The 18,332-nt window shown below is 42.1% G+C and overlaps 1 protein-coding gene across 1 annotated transcript in view; it reads right to left on the bottom strand.

The window, feature by feature from the left end:
- Positions 1–18,332, bottom strand: part of OPHN1 (oligophrenin 1) — a 195,844-nt gene that overhangs the window by 172,097 nt on the left and 5,415 nt on the right. The window contains exons 3-4 of the mRNA XM_044682887.1: positions 16,943–17,038; positions 10,589–10,650 (exon numbers count right to left, since the gene is read on the bottom strand). Of these exons, the coding sequence (XP_044538822.1) occupies positions 10,589–10,650; positions 16,943–17,038 (158 nt within the window). The remainder of the gene's footprint in view (positions 1–10,588; positions 10,651–16,942; positions 17,039–18,332) is intronic.

The raw sequence follows: 18,332 nt of genomic DNA, 5'->3' as shown, positions 1-18,332 counted from the left end.
AAAAGAGGGAGGAAGAGGAAGTGAGGGAGGGAGGGAGGGAGGGAGGGAGGAAGGAAGGAAGGAAGGAAGGAGGGAAGGAAGGAGGGAAGGAAGGAAGAAAGGAAGGGAAGGAGGGAGGGAGAGAGGGAGGATCTGGCTTGCAAACAACCCTGATCTCACAAAGAGGAATACAAAGATAAAAGGAAAAAGACCCTTCCTGCGGGAAACTCCTGTAGAAGTTTTAGTTTTTTTAAACCCTTAACTTCCATCTTAGAATCAATACTATGTATTAGTTCCAAGGCAGAAGAGAGATAAGGGTTAGGCAGTGGAGGTTAAGTGACTTGCCCAGGAAGTATCTGAGTCCACATTTGAACCCAGGTCCTCCCATCTCTAGGCCTGGTTCTCAATCCACTGAGCCTCCTAGATGCTCCTCCTGCAGAAGTTCTTGACCTTTTCTTGTGTCTTGGACCCCTTTGATAACAGTCTGATAAAGCCCACGGAATCCTTCTCAGAATCAGGTTTTTAAACATATAAAATAAAATATATAGGATGACAAATTGAAACCAATTATGTTAAAATACAGTTATGACCTACTATGTGCCAAATATTTTGTTGGTAAATTGGGATACAAAGACAAAAATAAAACACTTTCTACCTTCAAGGAGCTAAATTTTTTAAGGAGAGATGATGAATACATAAAGCTGTTAGTACAGTCCCTGATGTAGTCTCTAAGTATTCTTAAGATGTTTTGGGCTCCTCATTGAGAGAGAGGAAAGGGATGAGCATTTATTAAACACCAACTATGTGCCAGGAACTGTACTAAGCACTTGCAAATATCATCTCATTGCATCCCCACAATATTTCTGGCAGGTAGGTACTATTGTTATCCCATTTTATAATCAAGGAAACTGAGGCAATCAGCAGTAAAATGGCTTGTCCAAGGTCACACAGCTAGGAAGTGTTTGAGGCTGGATTTGAACTCGAGGGTCTTCCTGACCCCAGGCCCTTTGCACTACACCCACCTGGCTGTTCCACTGGACGTCTTCAAACAAAGGCTGAATGAATATGGAACCAGAGGCAATCTAGGAGAAATCAAAGGCCAGCTGGAGGCCTAGGTTACCCACAGTGCTTATCTCCAGATTCAGAAACTGTCTTTGAGGTAGGGCAACATTGTTAGTAAAGGTGAATGGTCTCAGATGAATAAGACATCATCTCTGCCTTCAGGTAGCTTACACTCAAACACAGGAGATAAGATCTACCCAAATAAGTAGAAACAAAGGAGAATGTGAAAAGTGGATGAGTACAGAGGGAGTTCAGAGGAGTGAGCAATCATCTCTGGGATGGGAGAAGATGAGGGAAGCCTTCTTGGAACGCTCAGCCCATATCCTTCAGGATAATGATCTGAATCTGAATTATTTCGCTGCTCCCAGTCTGGACATGGACCAACCCAAGCTTCCTTTATTGTCTGCCAGAAAAGAGAACAAGAACTCTTTTGCAAGGACGTGTTCCTCTCCTTCAGTATTTTCTAGAAGTCTCCAAGTATTACCTGCCCTAAAAGGCAAAGAGGACTGGGTTTGGAACATGAGGAGCTGGTTTGGATACTAGCTTGGTTATCTCCTACCTATGTGATGCTGGGCAATCATTCTAAATTTCTGGGCTTCAGCTTCCTCAGCTGTCAAAGTAATGGGGTTGGACTAGATCAAAGGTGTCAAACCTGCATCTTAGCCTTGCCAAAACAAGAATAATGTGTCACTAGGAATTATTTAACAAAACAAACAAAAATATAATACGATACACATAATGTCAGTTTGTGGTTTTCTAAGTCACTTTTCCACTGGCAGCAATCCATTGTTATTTCAGTTTGATGGAATTGGTTTGTTGATCCTCCATGGTCTCTTCAACCTCTAAATCTTTTTTTCCCCTCTCTGCTTTCTTTTTTTTAAAACATTTATTAATATTTATTTTTTTGAAAAATTAACAGTTATATAATTCATGCTCTTACTTTCCCCTTCACCCCCCGACTTCCCCCTCTCCCCCCCCATGGCTGATGTGTATTTCCACTGGTTTTAATTCAACCTCTAAATCTAATAATCTCTTCCTTCTGGTCCCACTACTTAAAAAGTTCTTTTGGCAAATTCCTCACCTCTTCATTCTCTCATCTAGACTGGTAGCTCCTTAAAGATGGGGTCCATTTTTGTTTCTTTTATCTCTAACAAAAGACATCTGGAATGTGTATAGAGTTGACATTCAGTCAGAAGACCTAAGTTCAATTTGAAAGTAAGGTGGGTCAGCCACATTTCCCTGCATTTTTCTTATTTGGGCAAAGATTTACTACCCTTGTGATAAAGTAATGAGGGAACAGTTAAATGTCTCTAAGTCATTGGCTAAAATGAGAGAAGGGGAGAGTAATGAATGTTGGAGGGGATGTGGCAAAACTGGGACATTAATGCATTGCTGGTGGAGTTGTGAACTGATCCAACCATTCTGGATGGCAATTTGGAACTATGCTCAAAGGGCTATAAAAGAATGCCTGCCCTTTGATCCAGCCATACCATTGTTGGGTTTGTACCCCAAAGAGATCATAGATAAACAGACCTGTATGAAAATATTTATATATTTATAGCTGTGCTTTTTGTGGTGGCAAAAAACTGGAAAATGAGGGGATGCCCTTCAAATGGGGAATGGCTTAACAAATTGTGGTATCTGCTGGTGATGGAATACTATTGTGCTCAAAGGAATAATAAACTGGAGGAATTCCATGTGAACTGGAAAGACCTCCAGGAATTGATGCAGAGTGAAAGGAGCAGAGCCAGAAGAACATTGTACACAGAGACCAATACACTGTGGTAAAATCGAATGTAATGGACTTCTGTACTAGCAGCAATGCAATGACCCAGGACAATTCTGAGGGATTTATGGTAAAGAACACTACCCACATTCAGAGGAAGGACTGCAGGAGAGGAAACACAGAAGAAAAACAACTGCTTGAACACATGGGTTGAGGCGGACATGATTGGGGATGTAGACTCGAAACTACCTCACCAATGCAACTATCAACAATTTGGAAATAGGTCTTGATTGATGACACATGTTAAAACCTGTGGAAATGTGCATCGGCTATGGAGGGGAAGTCGGGGGGTAAAGGGGAAAGTAGGAGCATGAATCATGTAACCATGTTAACTTTTCTAAAAAATAAAAAATATTAAAAAGGAAAAAGTCTCTAAGTCCACCTCTTCATTAGCAATTTACCAATTAGAAATGTCTTACATTGTTCAAGGGAGGGGCTGAATAATGAGCTCCCAAACTGTATTTATAGATCTACATGAAGGAACTTCCTTGACTTTTGGTCATCAAGAAGACAACTGACCTATTAGTTTAGCAGTTAAATGCTAGCCTAATCAATAAACTGATATCATTACTCCTCCCCTCAAACAAAGAAAACATAGGTTCAGATCCCACTTTTGTTAAGAATCAGTGGTGTAATCGCTAGGTATGTCTCAGTTCCCCCAAGCAACTTTCAAAGACAATATGTGGTATATGAGGTGCCAATCAACATTGTTACAAGGAGTTTTCTCACTGGGATTTCCCTACATCAGTGATGGGCGAGATGTGGCCCCCTGAAATGTTCTATCTGCCTGTGAGACATTCTTCCTAATCTGAGGGATACAACAAGTAGAATACAATACAAGGAAACTTTGAAAGAGTCACCTTGGAAACAGACTGACAGATGAGCATTTCCTTTCCTTTGGCCCCCTCTTTCAAAAGTTTGCTCATCACTGGGCTACATCAATGAAATCACAGGTCTAAACCAAAAAATGAACACGCAGCCCATAGCGGAGTGCCTGGCACAATGTATGGACTGAATAAATACATTGTAACTAAGTGTTTAATCACTTCCTTCAGATCAATGTATCGATAATCTCTCCCATAATCCCCAGGTGAAGTCATAGCCTGTAGAAGACAACTCCTTAACACTTCAGTCCATTTAGTAAACCAGGTTTCTTACTGAGCACAATTCAGTTAAAAAAGAAAGTTGCTAAATTCATTGCTAGGGACAGAGAAAAGCACTCAACAGTATAATGATTCCTTTCTTTGGAGCATGGAGGCAATGTTGGGGCTGATGAGCAATGAGTTGAAGTAAGTACTGGAAGCACCCTAAAGGAACATACTCCCATCTCAAAGGCCTTGACAACCAATCATTAAAAAAAGCCTGAGAAGCACTTGAAATTTGTCAAGGGAAAACTCAATTTTCAGCGTAAGAGCTAACTGATGGTAGCATGAAGTAAGAACACGTGCTACAAGGTAAGCACAGGCAATTGTACACATCCAGAACACACAAAAGAAAGCATCCCATGGACCTGTTTGTACAAAAATATTCCTAGCTGCACTTTTTGTGGTGGCAAAAAATTGGAAACTCGGGTTGGGGGGGGGTATCCCTCGATTGGGGAGTAGCTGAACAAACTGTGGTATATGGTGATGGCAGTTTATTTCTTTAAGAACTAGAAAGACCTCCATGAACTGATGCAGAGTGAAATAAGCAGAACCAGGAGAAGATTATACACAGCAACTGAAACATTGTGGGATGATCAAATGAGATAAGCTTTGCTACTAAAAGCAATGCAATGATCAAGGACAATCCTGAGAGACTAATGAGAAGGAATGTTCTCCGCCTCTAGAGAAAGAATTGTTGGAGTAGAAAAGCAGAAGAAAAACATATGGTTCATCGCTTGTTTGTATGGGTATATGTTTGGGGGTTTTGGTCTAATGAGATTACTCTCCACAAAAATGAACGGTACGGAAATAGGTTTTGAGTGATCATACATGTATAACCCAGTGGAAGTGCTTGTCAGCTCCAGGAGTTATTAAGATAAAAAATAATAAAGGCTGATATAATAATATAAATTAGTATTTTAATTAAAGCCATGCTGATAGATAAAGTCATTAGACCACGCGCTTGTAAGAATTCAAAACTGCCGCCCCAGCCATTATTGTTACCTCCATGCGCTCAGTAGCTAAAGAGGCAGGTAGTTAAAGAGGAAGTTCAAAGTCACTTCCCCCCTATTTAAAACAGTCCCTCACCTTGAATACGTCATCCAAAACAGGAAACCCATTAGGGATCATGGGAAATGTAGTTTCAAGTATCCCAAGTGATTTTAAATGACACAGAGTGGAGAGGGAAGAAGGAAGGGAGAGAGCATGCATCATGTAATCTTGGAAAATTTATGTGTGAATTTGTCACTGGAATAAAATAATTGGGGGGGGGGGAGAAAGCATCCCAGAAAATATGGTTGTAAAGGAATTGGTCTGTAAGACATAAGGGCAATAGAAACATTATCAACAGCCATCATCAAGCCGGAGAAAGGCTTTCAGCCACAGGAACCCATGAAGACTGCCCGCTAAGGTACAATAGAGGCGAGAACTGTATCAATGGAGATACGGATGAAATTTGGGACCTTTGACGGGTGTTTAAATTATTGCTGCTGTGGTTATTAATGAAGACATCCAAAAAAAGGCCGACACCCATTCCAGAATCCTGTGGCTTCAAAGTTCCCTAGAACCTCCTTCTTCCTTATCTCTCCTACTGTCAATTCAAGTTGATTCTTCCTCTGCAATAGCTCTAGTATCTATCTCCTCCTCAACATATCTGATTCCTTGTGCGTCAGCTAAGGGGGCTTAGGGGAGCTTTGGGAGAGGGCAAGAACGTGAAACATGTAACTAGGGGAAAATATGCAAAATAAAAATATAATTTTAAAAATAAATAAATTAAAACGAAACCAAAAACCCCTATCCAATTCTTAGCATAGGCTCTCACTGCCAATTCCCTGAACTAAGAAGTCCTCCTGCCTCTATTCTCCTTCCTCTCCAAACCATCTTTCACATCATCGCCACATATTAATGCATGCACAGATGCCAGCTCTCTACTCAAAAACCTTTCATGGCTCCTGATTGTCTACCGCGCAAAGTTCATGGCTCCCAAGTTGAGAACCCCTGCTCGAAACCACGTAGCTCCTGCAGCCTCAACTCCCGTACATGGCATGAGGTTTCATTGCATTGATGAAGTACCTGCTATGTGGCAGGAATCATACTAAGATTTGTTCGCAGGAGGAACTCCCCACCCGAACTATCTGAATGGGATGAAACCTCACCACTGGGAAGTTCTTCCAAAGTTTCTCCTACTGCCACTGAAGTTCCCTCCTGGGAATTTCTGACTCTCTGCACCTCATCCATTAGCCCTGAGTTTTTTCTGCTCTTCCAAGGGCTCGGCTAGAAAAGACAAAGACTGTTTGATACCTCCAGCTCATCTGGGATGAGGCCAAGGAGGCCCTTTACTAACGGGGCCAGGAAATGGGTAATCAGGCCGTGAATTCCTGGCAGGTTGTGAAAGACCTCTGCTGAGACCTCTACCCTCTGCTCACATCGTTCCTGGACTCAAGTGGGAAGTGGGGAGCCAACATTCAGCATGTGAGGGAGGCATCCTGGAGACAAAAGGGGACGGCATAATTAAAGACAGAAGAAAGTGACTCACTCGGGTGGCCAGAAGCCAGGGAGAGGGGTGGGAAAAGCACTTTCTCAAAAGACGGATACTACTCCAATATTGTAGATCTCTCTCTCTTAGGCAAAGAAAAGAGATCATGAAATAGTGAGGGTGGTCAAGTACGGCCGGACTTTATGTTGCTGTGTGAATAGATTGGAGATGGGGAGGGGACGGCTCTCAGGATGACATTGGCATCATCCCACAAAGTCTTTAGAAAGCAGAGAACATCACGGGGCTGCTGTGTGCCTGGTGGGCTGTCTCCCAGGCTCCCCTTGAGATCTTTGGGAAAGAAGCTCTTTCCACGGGGAATTCCCCAAAGGCAAGGCAGTCTCCACAACCCTACCTGGGGGTAGGGGGTGAAATCCCACTGGGGTCCAAAGGAATCTCCAGTCGATGCCCTACGACCTGCTCTCTCCTAGAGAGGCTAGAACATTGGGTTAAATCGAGCAAGACGACATTTAATAGGACCAAATATCAATTCCTAAACGTGGGTTTCAGAATTCAGCTGGGTGGATACTAGATTTAGGAGATATGACTGGGAAAGGGTTGGCCTGAAAAAAGACAAAAGCTCTGTGGATGGTAGAAGAGTGAATCTCAAAATGAGCGAATGTGATATGGCTGCCCCCAAAGCCAACTGGTTCTACGGCTACAATAAAGAGCCCCCATTTTTTTCATAACTGTATGAAAATGATACCCCTCGTGGGGTTTAGACACAGAGAAAAGAGGAGAAAAGGCAGCTTCTTCCCTTCTGCAGAGGCGTAGGTCGGTGGATGGGGAATACGACAAATCCCACTAGGCACGGCCAATGAGTTGGTCGGCGTTACTAACATGCCTTTGCCCCCGATTTTTAAATTTTTCCTCCAAAGGATGGATCTCTGGGGAGAGGAAGATGAAAGGGATGTCTATGTAGGAAGGAAAGTGTTGAAATAAAAGGAATAAATAAAAATGAAATGAGTCAAAGAAGGAAAACATCCGGAGGAAGGTGGCTACGATGGTCACACTAAAGAAGGATCAGGTGAAGCAGTCTGAAGATTCATGGGAAGGGACAAAAGAACTGTCTTCCTATCTATCGGAAAGGCAATCATACAGACAGGTTCTGTCTGGCCCCAGAAGATGCAACTACAAATGATGGGTAGGAATCACAAAAGGGGCAAATTGAAGCAAAATATGAAAAGGAACTTTCCAGCAAGCAGAGTTCTCCTCAAGTGGAAAGAGCACCAACAACACAGAGTGGAAAGGTAGGAAGGGAACAGATTATTAAAAAGCTTTGAATGGGGGCAGTGGATGGAGAGCCAGGCCTAGAGACGGGAGGTCCTGGGTTCAAATCCGGCCTCAGACACTTCCCAGCTGGGTGACCCTGGGCAAGTCACTTGACCCCCATCGCTTACCCTTACCACTCTTCTGCCTTGGAGACAATACACAGTATTGACTCCAAGACAGAAAGTGAGGGTTATTTAAAAAAAAAGAAAGAAAGAATAGAAAAGCTTTGAACACCAATGAGGTTTCTTATTTGATCTTGGTGGTTATAGGGAGCCACTAGAGTTTATTGAATAAGGGGAGGTGGGATATGTGTGACATAGTCAGAATGGAGGTTCTTCAAGCAGATGTGAGATTACCATTCACATACAAAGTTATAGAGGAGATACGAGGGGAGAGCAGCAGCTATAGGTTGGATAAGATGGCCACAGAGGTTCTTCCCAACATCAAAATTCTGTGATATTCTTTTGGATACAATAAACATGATACAGTGGAGAAAGCACAAGATTTTGACACAAAGAACCTTGCTTCAAAACTTGGTTCTACCATTAGCTACCTATGTGACCCTAGGCAAGTCACATAACCTCCTTGGGCTTCATCTGTAAAAAGAAGGCGTTGGTGGAGTCAGCTCTGAGGGCTCTTCTAGATCTAAGGAAGGAAAGAGACTTTACCTGTTACTTCACTTATATGGAGGACTCTCAGGTGAGGCAGCTTCCCCTCTCTACCAAAGCAAGTCAAGAGATCTTCTCTGCAATGGAGACTTAGCCATGACAACTTAAAACAATATCCCTAGCCAAGTGGCTCAGTGGTTTGAGAGCCAGGCCTAGCGATGGGTTCCAATCTGTCCTCAGACACTTCCCAGCTGTGTGACCCTGGGCAAGTCACTTGACCCCCATTGCCTAGCCCTTATTTACCACTCTTCTGTCTTGGAACCAATACACAGTATTGATTCTAAGATGAAAGGTAAAGGTTAAAAAAGGTATACTTCCGGGGCCAGCTGGGTAGCTCAGTGGATGGAGAGTCAGGCCTAGAGACGGGAGGTCCTGGGTTCAAATGTGGCCTCAGACACTTCCCAGCCGTGTGACCCTGGGCAAGTCACTTGACCCCCATCGCCCACCCTTACCACTCTCCCACCTAGGAGCCAATACACAGAAGTTAAGGGTTTGAAAAAAAAATGGCCTACCATCTCCTGACTCTGAGCATTTTTACTGGCTGTCCCCCATGGGTGGAACCTTTTCCCTCCTCGTGTCTACCTCCTGAATTCCCCACACTCCCATGAGAGTCTTTCCTAGTTCTCCTTGGTACCAATTCCTTCTCTCAGTAGATTATGTCCAATTCATTCGGTACATATTTTATTTGTACATAGGTGTTTACATGGCGTATCTCCCATTAGTCTATGCTCTTCTGGAAAGTAGGGACCGTCTTTAGTCTTTCTTTAAATCCCCAAGGCTGAGCACAGAGTAGGAACCTGTTGACTCCATTTATTCCATCTTAACAAAAAGAGCAAATGGAGTCATCTGGGACTTTACATTAAAACAAGTATTTGAAGCTGAAAATCTCCTTATCTTTCATTTGGTTGTAAAGGAGTAGAGGGTTTTCCATTTCATCAACAATGTGACACCAAGTTTACTATTGCTGGCCATAACTGTTAGTATAGAATGGATTCTCAGCTACATACTTTATGAAGGAAATGGAGATTTCAACAGTAGTAGAAACAGAATTACAAAAAGCAAAGTCACGAATGCACCATGTTATCTTCCGTTTTGTTTGAAATCCTTATCTTGATCTAAGAATGAATAATAAGTATCAGTTCCAAGGCTGAAGAAGGGTAAGGGCTAGGCAATGGGGGCTAAATGACTTGCCCAGGGTCACACAGCTAGGAAGTGTCTGAGAACAGATTTAAACCCAGCACCTCCAATCTCCAAGCCTGGCTCTCTATCCACTTAGCCACCTTGCTGTCCCAATACACCATGTTTTAAGAAACTGGGCTGAAAAAAACAAGTCCACTCATTATCACTCTAATAATAATAATAATAATAATAATAATAATACTATCGCTAATACTTTTATAAGGATTAAATATGAACATCTGAAAGGGATTTTCTGAATGAATGAGTATGTTCTATTAATTTACTGTATGTATCATGTCTGTGTGATGAGATCAAAATTATAAATTTTTAATTTGATTTTTTAAAAAGATGAGTTAAAAATTGTTTGTGTAGAAAGGAACAGTGGGGGTTTTTGCTAGTAAATTAGGAGCATCATTACATAAAGTTGGGGAACCGCCAGACTAGATCAGCTCAAAGAGCCCTTCCAGGTCTAAACTATGAGCAGAGGTCTCTAAACCTCAAAGTAAAGGCTTTGGCAAACTCACCACAATTTGTGTTTTGTTTATTTGTTGATGGTTGTTATTAGGTTTACAATTTTTTTTAATTCTCCAGCTAATTAAAAGAAAAAAACGATGACGGTCTTCAACATTGTTATTCTGGTCTAATTTCAGCTCTTCCAAAGTCCTTTCTAACTGAAGCAAACAGAGACAGGATTTCCATACTAATTTGCTGCTACTTTGATGGCAAACTCCCATGATGGGCACTTGAGAGCCTGCAAACAAGTCCATTATTCAAGTACCTTGATTGCTACAAAGGAAACCACAGTTCCAGAACTCCCTTGGCTCGCCAGAAATACTGAGAAACAGCTCACAGAAAAGAGGACCACCTGGAAAGTAACCACCACCCCATCCCAAAATGTTCTCTTGTAGGCAGCTAATATACTTGCCTGCCTAGGACCCCCTCCAGAGGCTTAAGGGGGCATACTTACCATCATCATCCTCTCATTTTCAACTTCACTGAGGAGCTCAGCAAATTCCTTAAAAGATTCCGCTGTAAGAAAAGACCAGAAAAGGAGGCTAATTAGTTTCTGGTACTTGACAAGATCCCAGAATGAACAACACTTAGACCAACCACATAGCAGGCTCGCCAAGGACACCCACAGGTATAGGGTTCAGCCAGACCACCTCTGAATCAGGAAAAAAGAAAAAAAGTGCTTGAGCCCAGAACTAAAGAAACTGGAGGGGGGGAAGGGGAGGGGAGCGCCAGAGACTAGCTTACATTGTTCAGTAGTTGATAGTGATTCTCTTAATCCCCAGAACTAGCCTGGGAAGCACATTGGGACAGTAAGTTAAACAGATTAGGATGGTGGTGACTGGACCAGTGGTTTCAGTGCCAACACAGGCCACTATCTGCTCTGCAAATTAATGTAGTGTCTCGGAGGGGAAACAAATGGCTAAGGAACTTAGTCAATACGCCACAGCTAGGCTGAACTCTGGCTCCCTATTCAATTATTTTGATTATAATAATTATTATCATAACCTTTATTACATTAGCTGGTGTGTAGACAGTATCTTAAGGTTTGCAAAGGGCTATACATAACCTAATGACCCTATGAGGGACATACTACAATAAACCCCATTTTACAGGTGAGAAAGAAGTTCAGTGACTTGTTGGAGTCACACAGATAGTACGTGTCTAGGGTAGGTTTCAAACTCGGGTCTTCTCAGTCCAATACTATCCACTGTCTCAGCTTGCCAGCTGGCCTGTGGATCCCCTAACTACTTCTCTAAGCCTCTAGATGAAGGGTTCATAATGATTCCTTTGGCAGTCTTGTAAGCATATGAAGTCCTTCGCAGAATAATATTTCAAAAGGTATTAAATAAAAAATACATAAAATAACAAAGGAAACAAATTTCTAATATGGTTATCAAAACATTTTTCACCAAGGTGGCAGACCACAAACTAAAAACTCCTGCTCCAGAGGACTGGAGAGCTACAAGGGACCACCAAGATGGTTTAACCCCTTCCTTTAGCAGATGAAGAAACTGAGGCACATAGAAGCAAATTGTGTGACCCAACATCATAGGGCTATGATCTGGGCCTTGAACTTCAGACTCTTGACACAAGTCCAGCTCTCTTTCCAAATTCTGATGTTCCCTCATAGGACTGAAGTGTAAAAAGCTTGCATGGAAGCCCTGTCTTGGAGGAGAAAGAAGTGAATGGCAAAGGCCATTCAGGGGAAGACAACAATGGTCTGAGCTAAGCATCTATCATGTATTCCCCATGTTCAGTTTCTTTTCAATCTTAAGAAATAATCTATATCTAAATAGTAAAAAATTCCAGAGACAAGACCCAACTTACATACAAGGAAAGCTAATGGCTTTTCTATGTTTCATCTCAACCTAGAAAATGATACCTGTTTTGGGAATCGCACGGGGGTGGGGGTGGGGGGGTAGATTAGACAAACAACTGGCTCCCCTAAAACTTATAAGAGAATTCCCTGCCATAAAGAGCAGAGAATGTCAGAGCCAGGATGGTCTGAAGAATAAAGCTATTAGAGGGCAGACAAACCCTAAAATATAGAACACAGGAGCTAGAAAAGAGACTATCAGAGTTGGACAGGAACTTACAACAGGGAGTGTGAGAGCTGGGAGGGGCCTAGAACAGGGAGTGTCAGAGGTGGGAGGGGCCTCAGAACAGGGAGTGTCAGAGGTGGGAGGGGGCCTAGAACAGGGAGTGTCAGAGGTGGGAGGGGCCTCAGAACAGGGAGTGTCAGAGGTGGGAGGGGCCTCAGAACAGGGAGTGTCAGAGGTGGGAGGGGGCCTAGAACAGGGAGTGTCAGAGGTGGGAGGGGCCTACAAACAGGGAGTATCTGAGGTGTGCAGAGCCTTAGATCAATTATTGTTAGATTAGAAAGGGACCTGAGAACATCAGAATTAGAACAGAGAATGCCAGAGCTGAGAAGGGTAGAAGAAGCTTAGAACAAAAAACACTGTTTTTATTGGATTTTTTCCAGAACAAGTCCTTCACTTTACATATGGAAAAACAAAAGTGAATGGTGTGTGTTTGGAATTCAGGGAGGTACCATTTAAAAGTATCTTACAAACTTCCTGTGGACATGTGGGGAACTTTGAGACTACATTCCCCGTGATTCCAATGGGTTTCCGGTTCCTGATGTGATTAGGTCAGGGAACGGGAACCAACGTTGAGCTCGACTTAAATTCAGAGGGCGGGCTGGAGACACCCTCTCTTTGTGTCCTGAGCGGCCCCCTGGGGGGCTGAGATGGGTAGGGAAGGTATGAAAGAAAATGGCGGAGGCGGGAATTTGAATTTTTTACAGGCGTGTGGTGGATTTATCTCTATCAGCATGGTTTTTATTAAAATACTAATTTCCCTCATTATATCGGCCTTCATCATTTTTAATCGTTACAATGGAGAAGAAATTCCTCCTGGGTTGTAAAAGGAGTTAATAGTATTAAATCTAGTAGCAAACTTGCCCACAAACAAGCCAGTGCTTTCAACATTACATATTACACTGCCTGATGAGGAACCTATCCAAAATGAAGGTCATAAAACAGGACTAGAACTCAGGCCTTCTTCTTTCCACCCAGGTCACAGCTCTGTCCACTCTAACACACTGTCTCTCTTGAAATGTGTCTCTCCAATTAGTATTCATGTGACCTTAGGGGATTTGACTTTTGCATCAGCCAAACACTAGGGAAGGAAAAAATAAGATTCCAGAAGATTCCTGAACTAGGAAGTCTATTCTTGCACTTCTGAGGTTAGAATGGGAAAAATTGTGGAGTAGAAAAGGCACTGAATTTATCATCAAGAAACCCCAGTGTGAGTGTTGGCCCTGCCACTTACTACTTGTATGATGGTGGCTAAATCACTTCCCATTCTGTACTTCAGTTTCCTCCTCAATAAAATGATGGAGTTGAACTAAATGATTTATCTGTTTATGGTCTTCTCTTTTTCTCTCTTTTTAAAATAAAATTTAATTTCTTTCAAATAATCAAAATCTACCTACTCTAACTCCTACCCTCCACCACACACACACAGTTGAAAAAGAATGAAAAACAAAACCATAGTTACAAACATTTGCTGTTGAGCAAAAAAAAAAAACTGCACCAGCCATCTCCAAAAAAAGAATCGGGTTCCTGAATTTACCCTGAGTCCCCCCTCACCACCACTCTGTCAGGAAGCACATGTTTCATCATGGATCCTCTAGAATCATGGTTATCTACAGGCTCAAGTCTTTCAGAGTGGATTATCTTTACAGTATCTTATAATTGCATAAGTTATGTTCCTGGTTCTTCTTATTTCACTCTGCATCAGTTCATACAAGTCTTCTGGAGTTTTTCTGAAACCATCCCCTTCATCATTTCTTTTTTTTAACCCTTATCTTCTGTCTTAGAATCAATACTATGTATCAGTTCTAAGCAGAAGAGAGGTAAGGCCTAGGAAATTGGGTAGATGACTTGCTCAGGGTCACACAGTTTAGAAAGTTTCTGATGCCGTGTCTGAACCCAGGACTTCCCATCTCTAGACCTGGCTCTCAATCCACGGAGCCACCTAGCTACCCCGCCCCTTTCAAATCATGACTTACAGAACAAAAGTATTCCATTACATTCATAGACCATAACTTGGTCAGCCATTTCCTGAATTGATTGGCATCCCTCTCTTCTTTTTCCCTAATGTCTCCTTCATGAATTTTTGTCCCTTTCTGAAATCAAGGAAGAATTTGTTGTCAGTCCCACCAATGACAGCAGGGAGGAGACATCCCTACATTACCCGAAGTACCAGAGGTCACAGAAAATCTTCATAAAACCTCGGAGAAGCTATTTGCAAATTTTAAGGGCAACTAATACACATTAATTTTCCCTTTCCAGAAAGACCAGTGAAATATCTCTATGAATCCGAATTCTCTAACAAGGAACATGAGCTAAAACCCCTTTATTTTGTACAACGGGTGAAAGGAGAAGACCCATGCTATGGCTGCAAATTTGTCTCAAAAACAATCTCAATGTTGAGGAAGCTGAGAAGAGTGCTACGAAAAGGAGTAAATAGAAAGAGCTAGAAATGTTTATTAACCTCAGTCAGCCCTTAATGTTTAAGGGCAGCTATAGGCAAGAATCATGTCACCTGTCACAGTTCAGGGATCCATAAAGATCTCTGAGTCTTATCTCAAGCAGCCTGGATTCAATCTTAGGAGAACTGAACCCCAAAGAGAAGAAATCAAGTTTTTCTACATTCTTTTGCTCACTGCTTGCAATCTAGAATTTCAGGGGAAAACCTATTAGACAAAGGTTAAATATGGCTGCTATCTAGAGTATCCCCTGAAAGGGATTAACCAGATTCTATCTAGAAAAATTAATCACTGTGCAAAGAAGATATCAAGTATGGAGCAGTTTTTTTTTTAATTCCACCTCAAAATAAATTCTTAAAACACAAACTGAGCAGATACATGACTCAGTAAATAGAGAGCCAGGTCTGGAGAGGAGAGGTCCTGGGATCAAATCTAGCCTCAGACACTTCCTAGCTGGGACCCTGGGCAAGTCACTTAACTCCCATTGCCTAGCCCTTATGGCTCTTCTGCTTATGTATTGGTTCTAAGACAGAAGGTAAGGATTTCTAAAAAATAAATTAATGTAAGCAATATATTGGAAGCAGTTAAGTGGCTCAGTGGATAAAGAGTCAGGCCTGGAGATGAGAGGTCCTGGGTTCAAATCTGACCTCAGACACCTCCCAGCTGTATGACTCTACAAAAGTCACTTAACCCCCACTGCCTAGCCCTTACTGCTCTTCTGCTTTAGAATCAGTACTTGGAATGGATAAACTAAAAGGAGTTTATACATAAATAAAGGGATGGACTCGGAGAAACTGAAAAAGATTTGTCTGAACTGATACAGAATGAAGAATGCTGAACCACGAAAACAAGTTTGACTATAAGAACACTGTAAAGACAAACTGTTTTGAAAGACTTAAGAATTCTGTATGATCCAATAAGCAACTTTGATTCCAGAGTACTTAGGATGAAGCAGGCTACCCAGATCCTGAGGAGGAAAAAGACATCATTTTCAGGCGTGACCCATGTGGGAATTTGTTTTGCTTGACTGGTTAAAAGGATTTGGTTTTTCTTTCATTTTTCTAAGTTGTAGGGAGGTGGAGAGGTAAAGAAAGGGTTGCCCTCCCATCCAAAAGAATAAAAGAAAAAGAGGGTTAATGTTTTATGTATGATCACTGAGGAAATTGATTTTGCTTGAATATATATGTATATATACATCAATAGGCATATATACATATTTATTTGTAATTGACGTTTTATTTTTCTTTCTCAATAGAAAGCAGGAAGAAGGCTAAAGAAAAGGTAGATTTTTAATTATTGAAAAAATTTTAATTACTTAAAAAAGAAAAAGTGGGTCATCAAAGCATTTCTTTAAAACACATAGAAGGGAGACAGCTAAGTGGTTTCCTGGACAGAGAGCCAGGCCTAGAGATGTTGAGTCCTGGGTTCAAATCTAACCTTGGACACATCCTAGCTGTCTGTCCCTGGGCAAATCTTTTAACCCCAATCGCCTAGCCATGACTTTGAACCAATACACAACTATTGATTCTGAAGTGGAAGGTAAGGGTAAAAAAATACATAGAAGGAGGACAGCTAAGTAGCTCAACAAATTGAGAACCAGGCCCAGAGAAGGAAGGCCCTGGGTTCGAATCTGACCTGAGACACTTCCTAGCTGTGTGACCCTGGGTAAGTCACTTAACCCTAATTGCTTAGCCCTTACCACTCTTCTACTTTGGAGCTGATATTTGGTATTGAAAAAAATAAAATAAAATGGCATAGAAGAAAGTAGAAGGAAGGTGAGAAGGAAACAAACCAACAAGATAGTTTTGAAAGTTTCATGTTGAATTTATCATATATATAACATGAAAAATAAGCTGTCCATAATAGATTCAGAGTGTCAGGTACAATTCTGTCTTCTGTTCTACTCAAATATTAAAATGTTCCATTTCTTTGGTGTTTGTTAAATTTAGAATAAACAAATAAAATTTATTTTTTTTTAAATTAGAAACTGTGCATTTTTACCACAACATCACCAATCCCTCCTTCTTCTATGACCTCCATTATGGATCATCCTTGACATTGCAGGGATCCATGGGAAATGCTAACTTTTCACCTGAAAGTGAGAAACTGGCTTCCAAGGAATCCCAGATCCTAGATTCTGGCAGGGAGAGCCTCAGGTAGAGCTCATCCTCTAAGAAAGACCTCCTTCCTGAAGAGGGAAGGTCACACTGGTGAATAGGAGACCACATTCCTGGATAGGAGAGAAAGACTTACCGATGTTGATCTCATCATCTGTCAGTGTGTCCCCAGTGAAGTCAAACTGGAAGGACTGTAGGGTCTGAGAAAATTTCTGCACAGCTGAAGAGTAACCTGGAAAAGAGAGAAGGCAAGAAAGAAGGTCAAGTATTGTGGAACCAGTGACAACTGGCTAGGGCTCATTTTGTAAGAGTAGGAGGGAGGAGGATAAGGGAAGGCCTGGACCTGTGCTCTCATTGGTAAAGGGCCATCCCAGAAGAAGAAATTCCTTCTACCAATGCAGGTCAGCACCTTCTTTGTACTTAAAGAGCAGCCCAGAGCATTGAGACATAAAGTGACTGGCCTAGAGTGACACAGTGACCGGAGCAGGATTTGAACCCACATCTTTCTGGCCACTGGGCCACAGTGCCTCTTTTATATGAGGAAAGCAATTTAGAGAGGTAAAGTGTGGCCACTCACCCAATCAGTAGCTGAGACCTAGGAGTAAAGCCACCATCACTCAACAGGGACTGAGCCTATTTTACCTCCAAGCCTATGATCAGGCATGGAGGCTCTATGTATTGTGACTTGCCTCCGGGAAGACCCCTGACCCTTGTCATCAGCCCACTCATGTTCCCCAAGCAGTGGGCCTTCCCCTTCTTTCAGGGGCCTGCCCCTTTTTTCCTCTTTTCCCCTCGAAAATTCTTCTCTGTAGGCCTTAGCTTTCCTCACCAACTTCAGCTCATTTTGAACTTTAGTGCTCCAGACATTCTTCTCACAAGCCTACACGATTACTCTTCAGTTCATCTTCTATTGCTTGACCTTGCTTCTATCTTCTATACTTTTTAGTGAAAAAATCTAAGTGACTCCTTCATCCATTCCTCCTTTTTTCTTCTCATTGAAATTGTTAGGTTCTGGGCCCTCAGAATTTCATTATTGAGTCATTCGTCCCCCCCAGGGCCAACTTCCTCAGTAGAATACTACTAGTCCATGGGATCCAACTCTCCTTTCTCTTGAAACTTTGGAGGCCTCTTCTCAAAAAATAGGGAGTCTATCGCAATCTATATCTGGTTGTCTCCTCCCCCATCATAAAATCTAACAAAGAGTCATCACTTCCCCCAGAGTTCCCATCAACTCCACCCCAGCATCAGCTCCTCCATGTTTGCAAGAATCAGATCCAGAAACGAATTTCCTTCGTTGTTTCCTATTGAAGGATAAAATGAGTATCAAGACAAATCAAGAAACCAGTAAGTATTCTGAGGGGGGCAGGAGGAAGGGAGGGAGGAGGAAGAGGAGAGAGAGAGACAGACAGACAGACAGAGACACAGAGACAGAGACAGAGAGAGAAAGATAGGGAGAGAGAGAAAGAGAGACAGACAGAGGCAGAGAGAGAGAAAGAGAAAAAGATAGGGAGAGAGAGAAAGAGAGA

This window comes from Gracilinanus agilis, chromosome X, assembly GCF_016433145.1.
Source record: "Gracilinanus agilis isolate LMUSP501 chromosome X, AgileGrace, whole genome shotgun sequence".
Lineage (NCBI taxonomy): Eukaryota > Metazoa > Chordata > Mammalia > Didelphimorphia > Didelphidae > Gracilinanus > Gracilinanus agilis.
The sequence above is the reverse complement of the archived record's forward strand: the minus strand, read 5'-3'. Positions and strand labels throughout refer to the sequence as shown.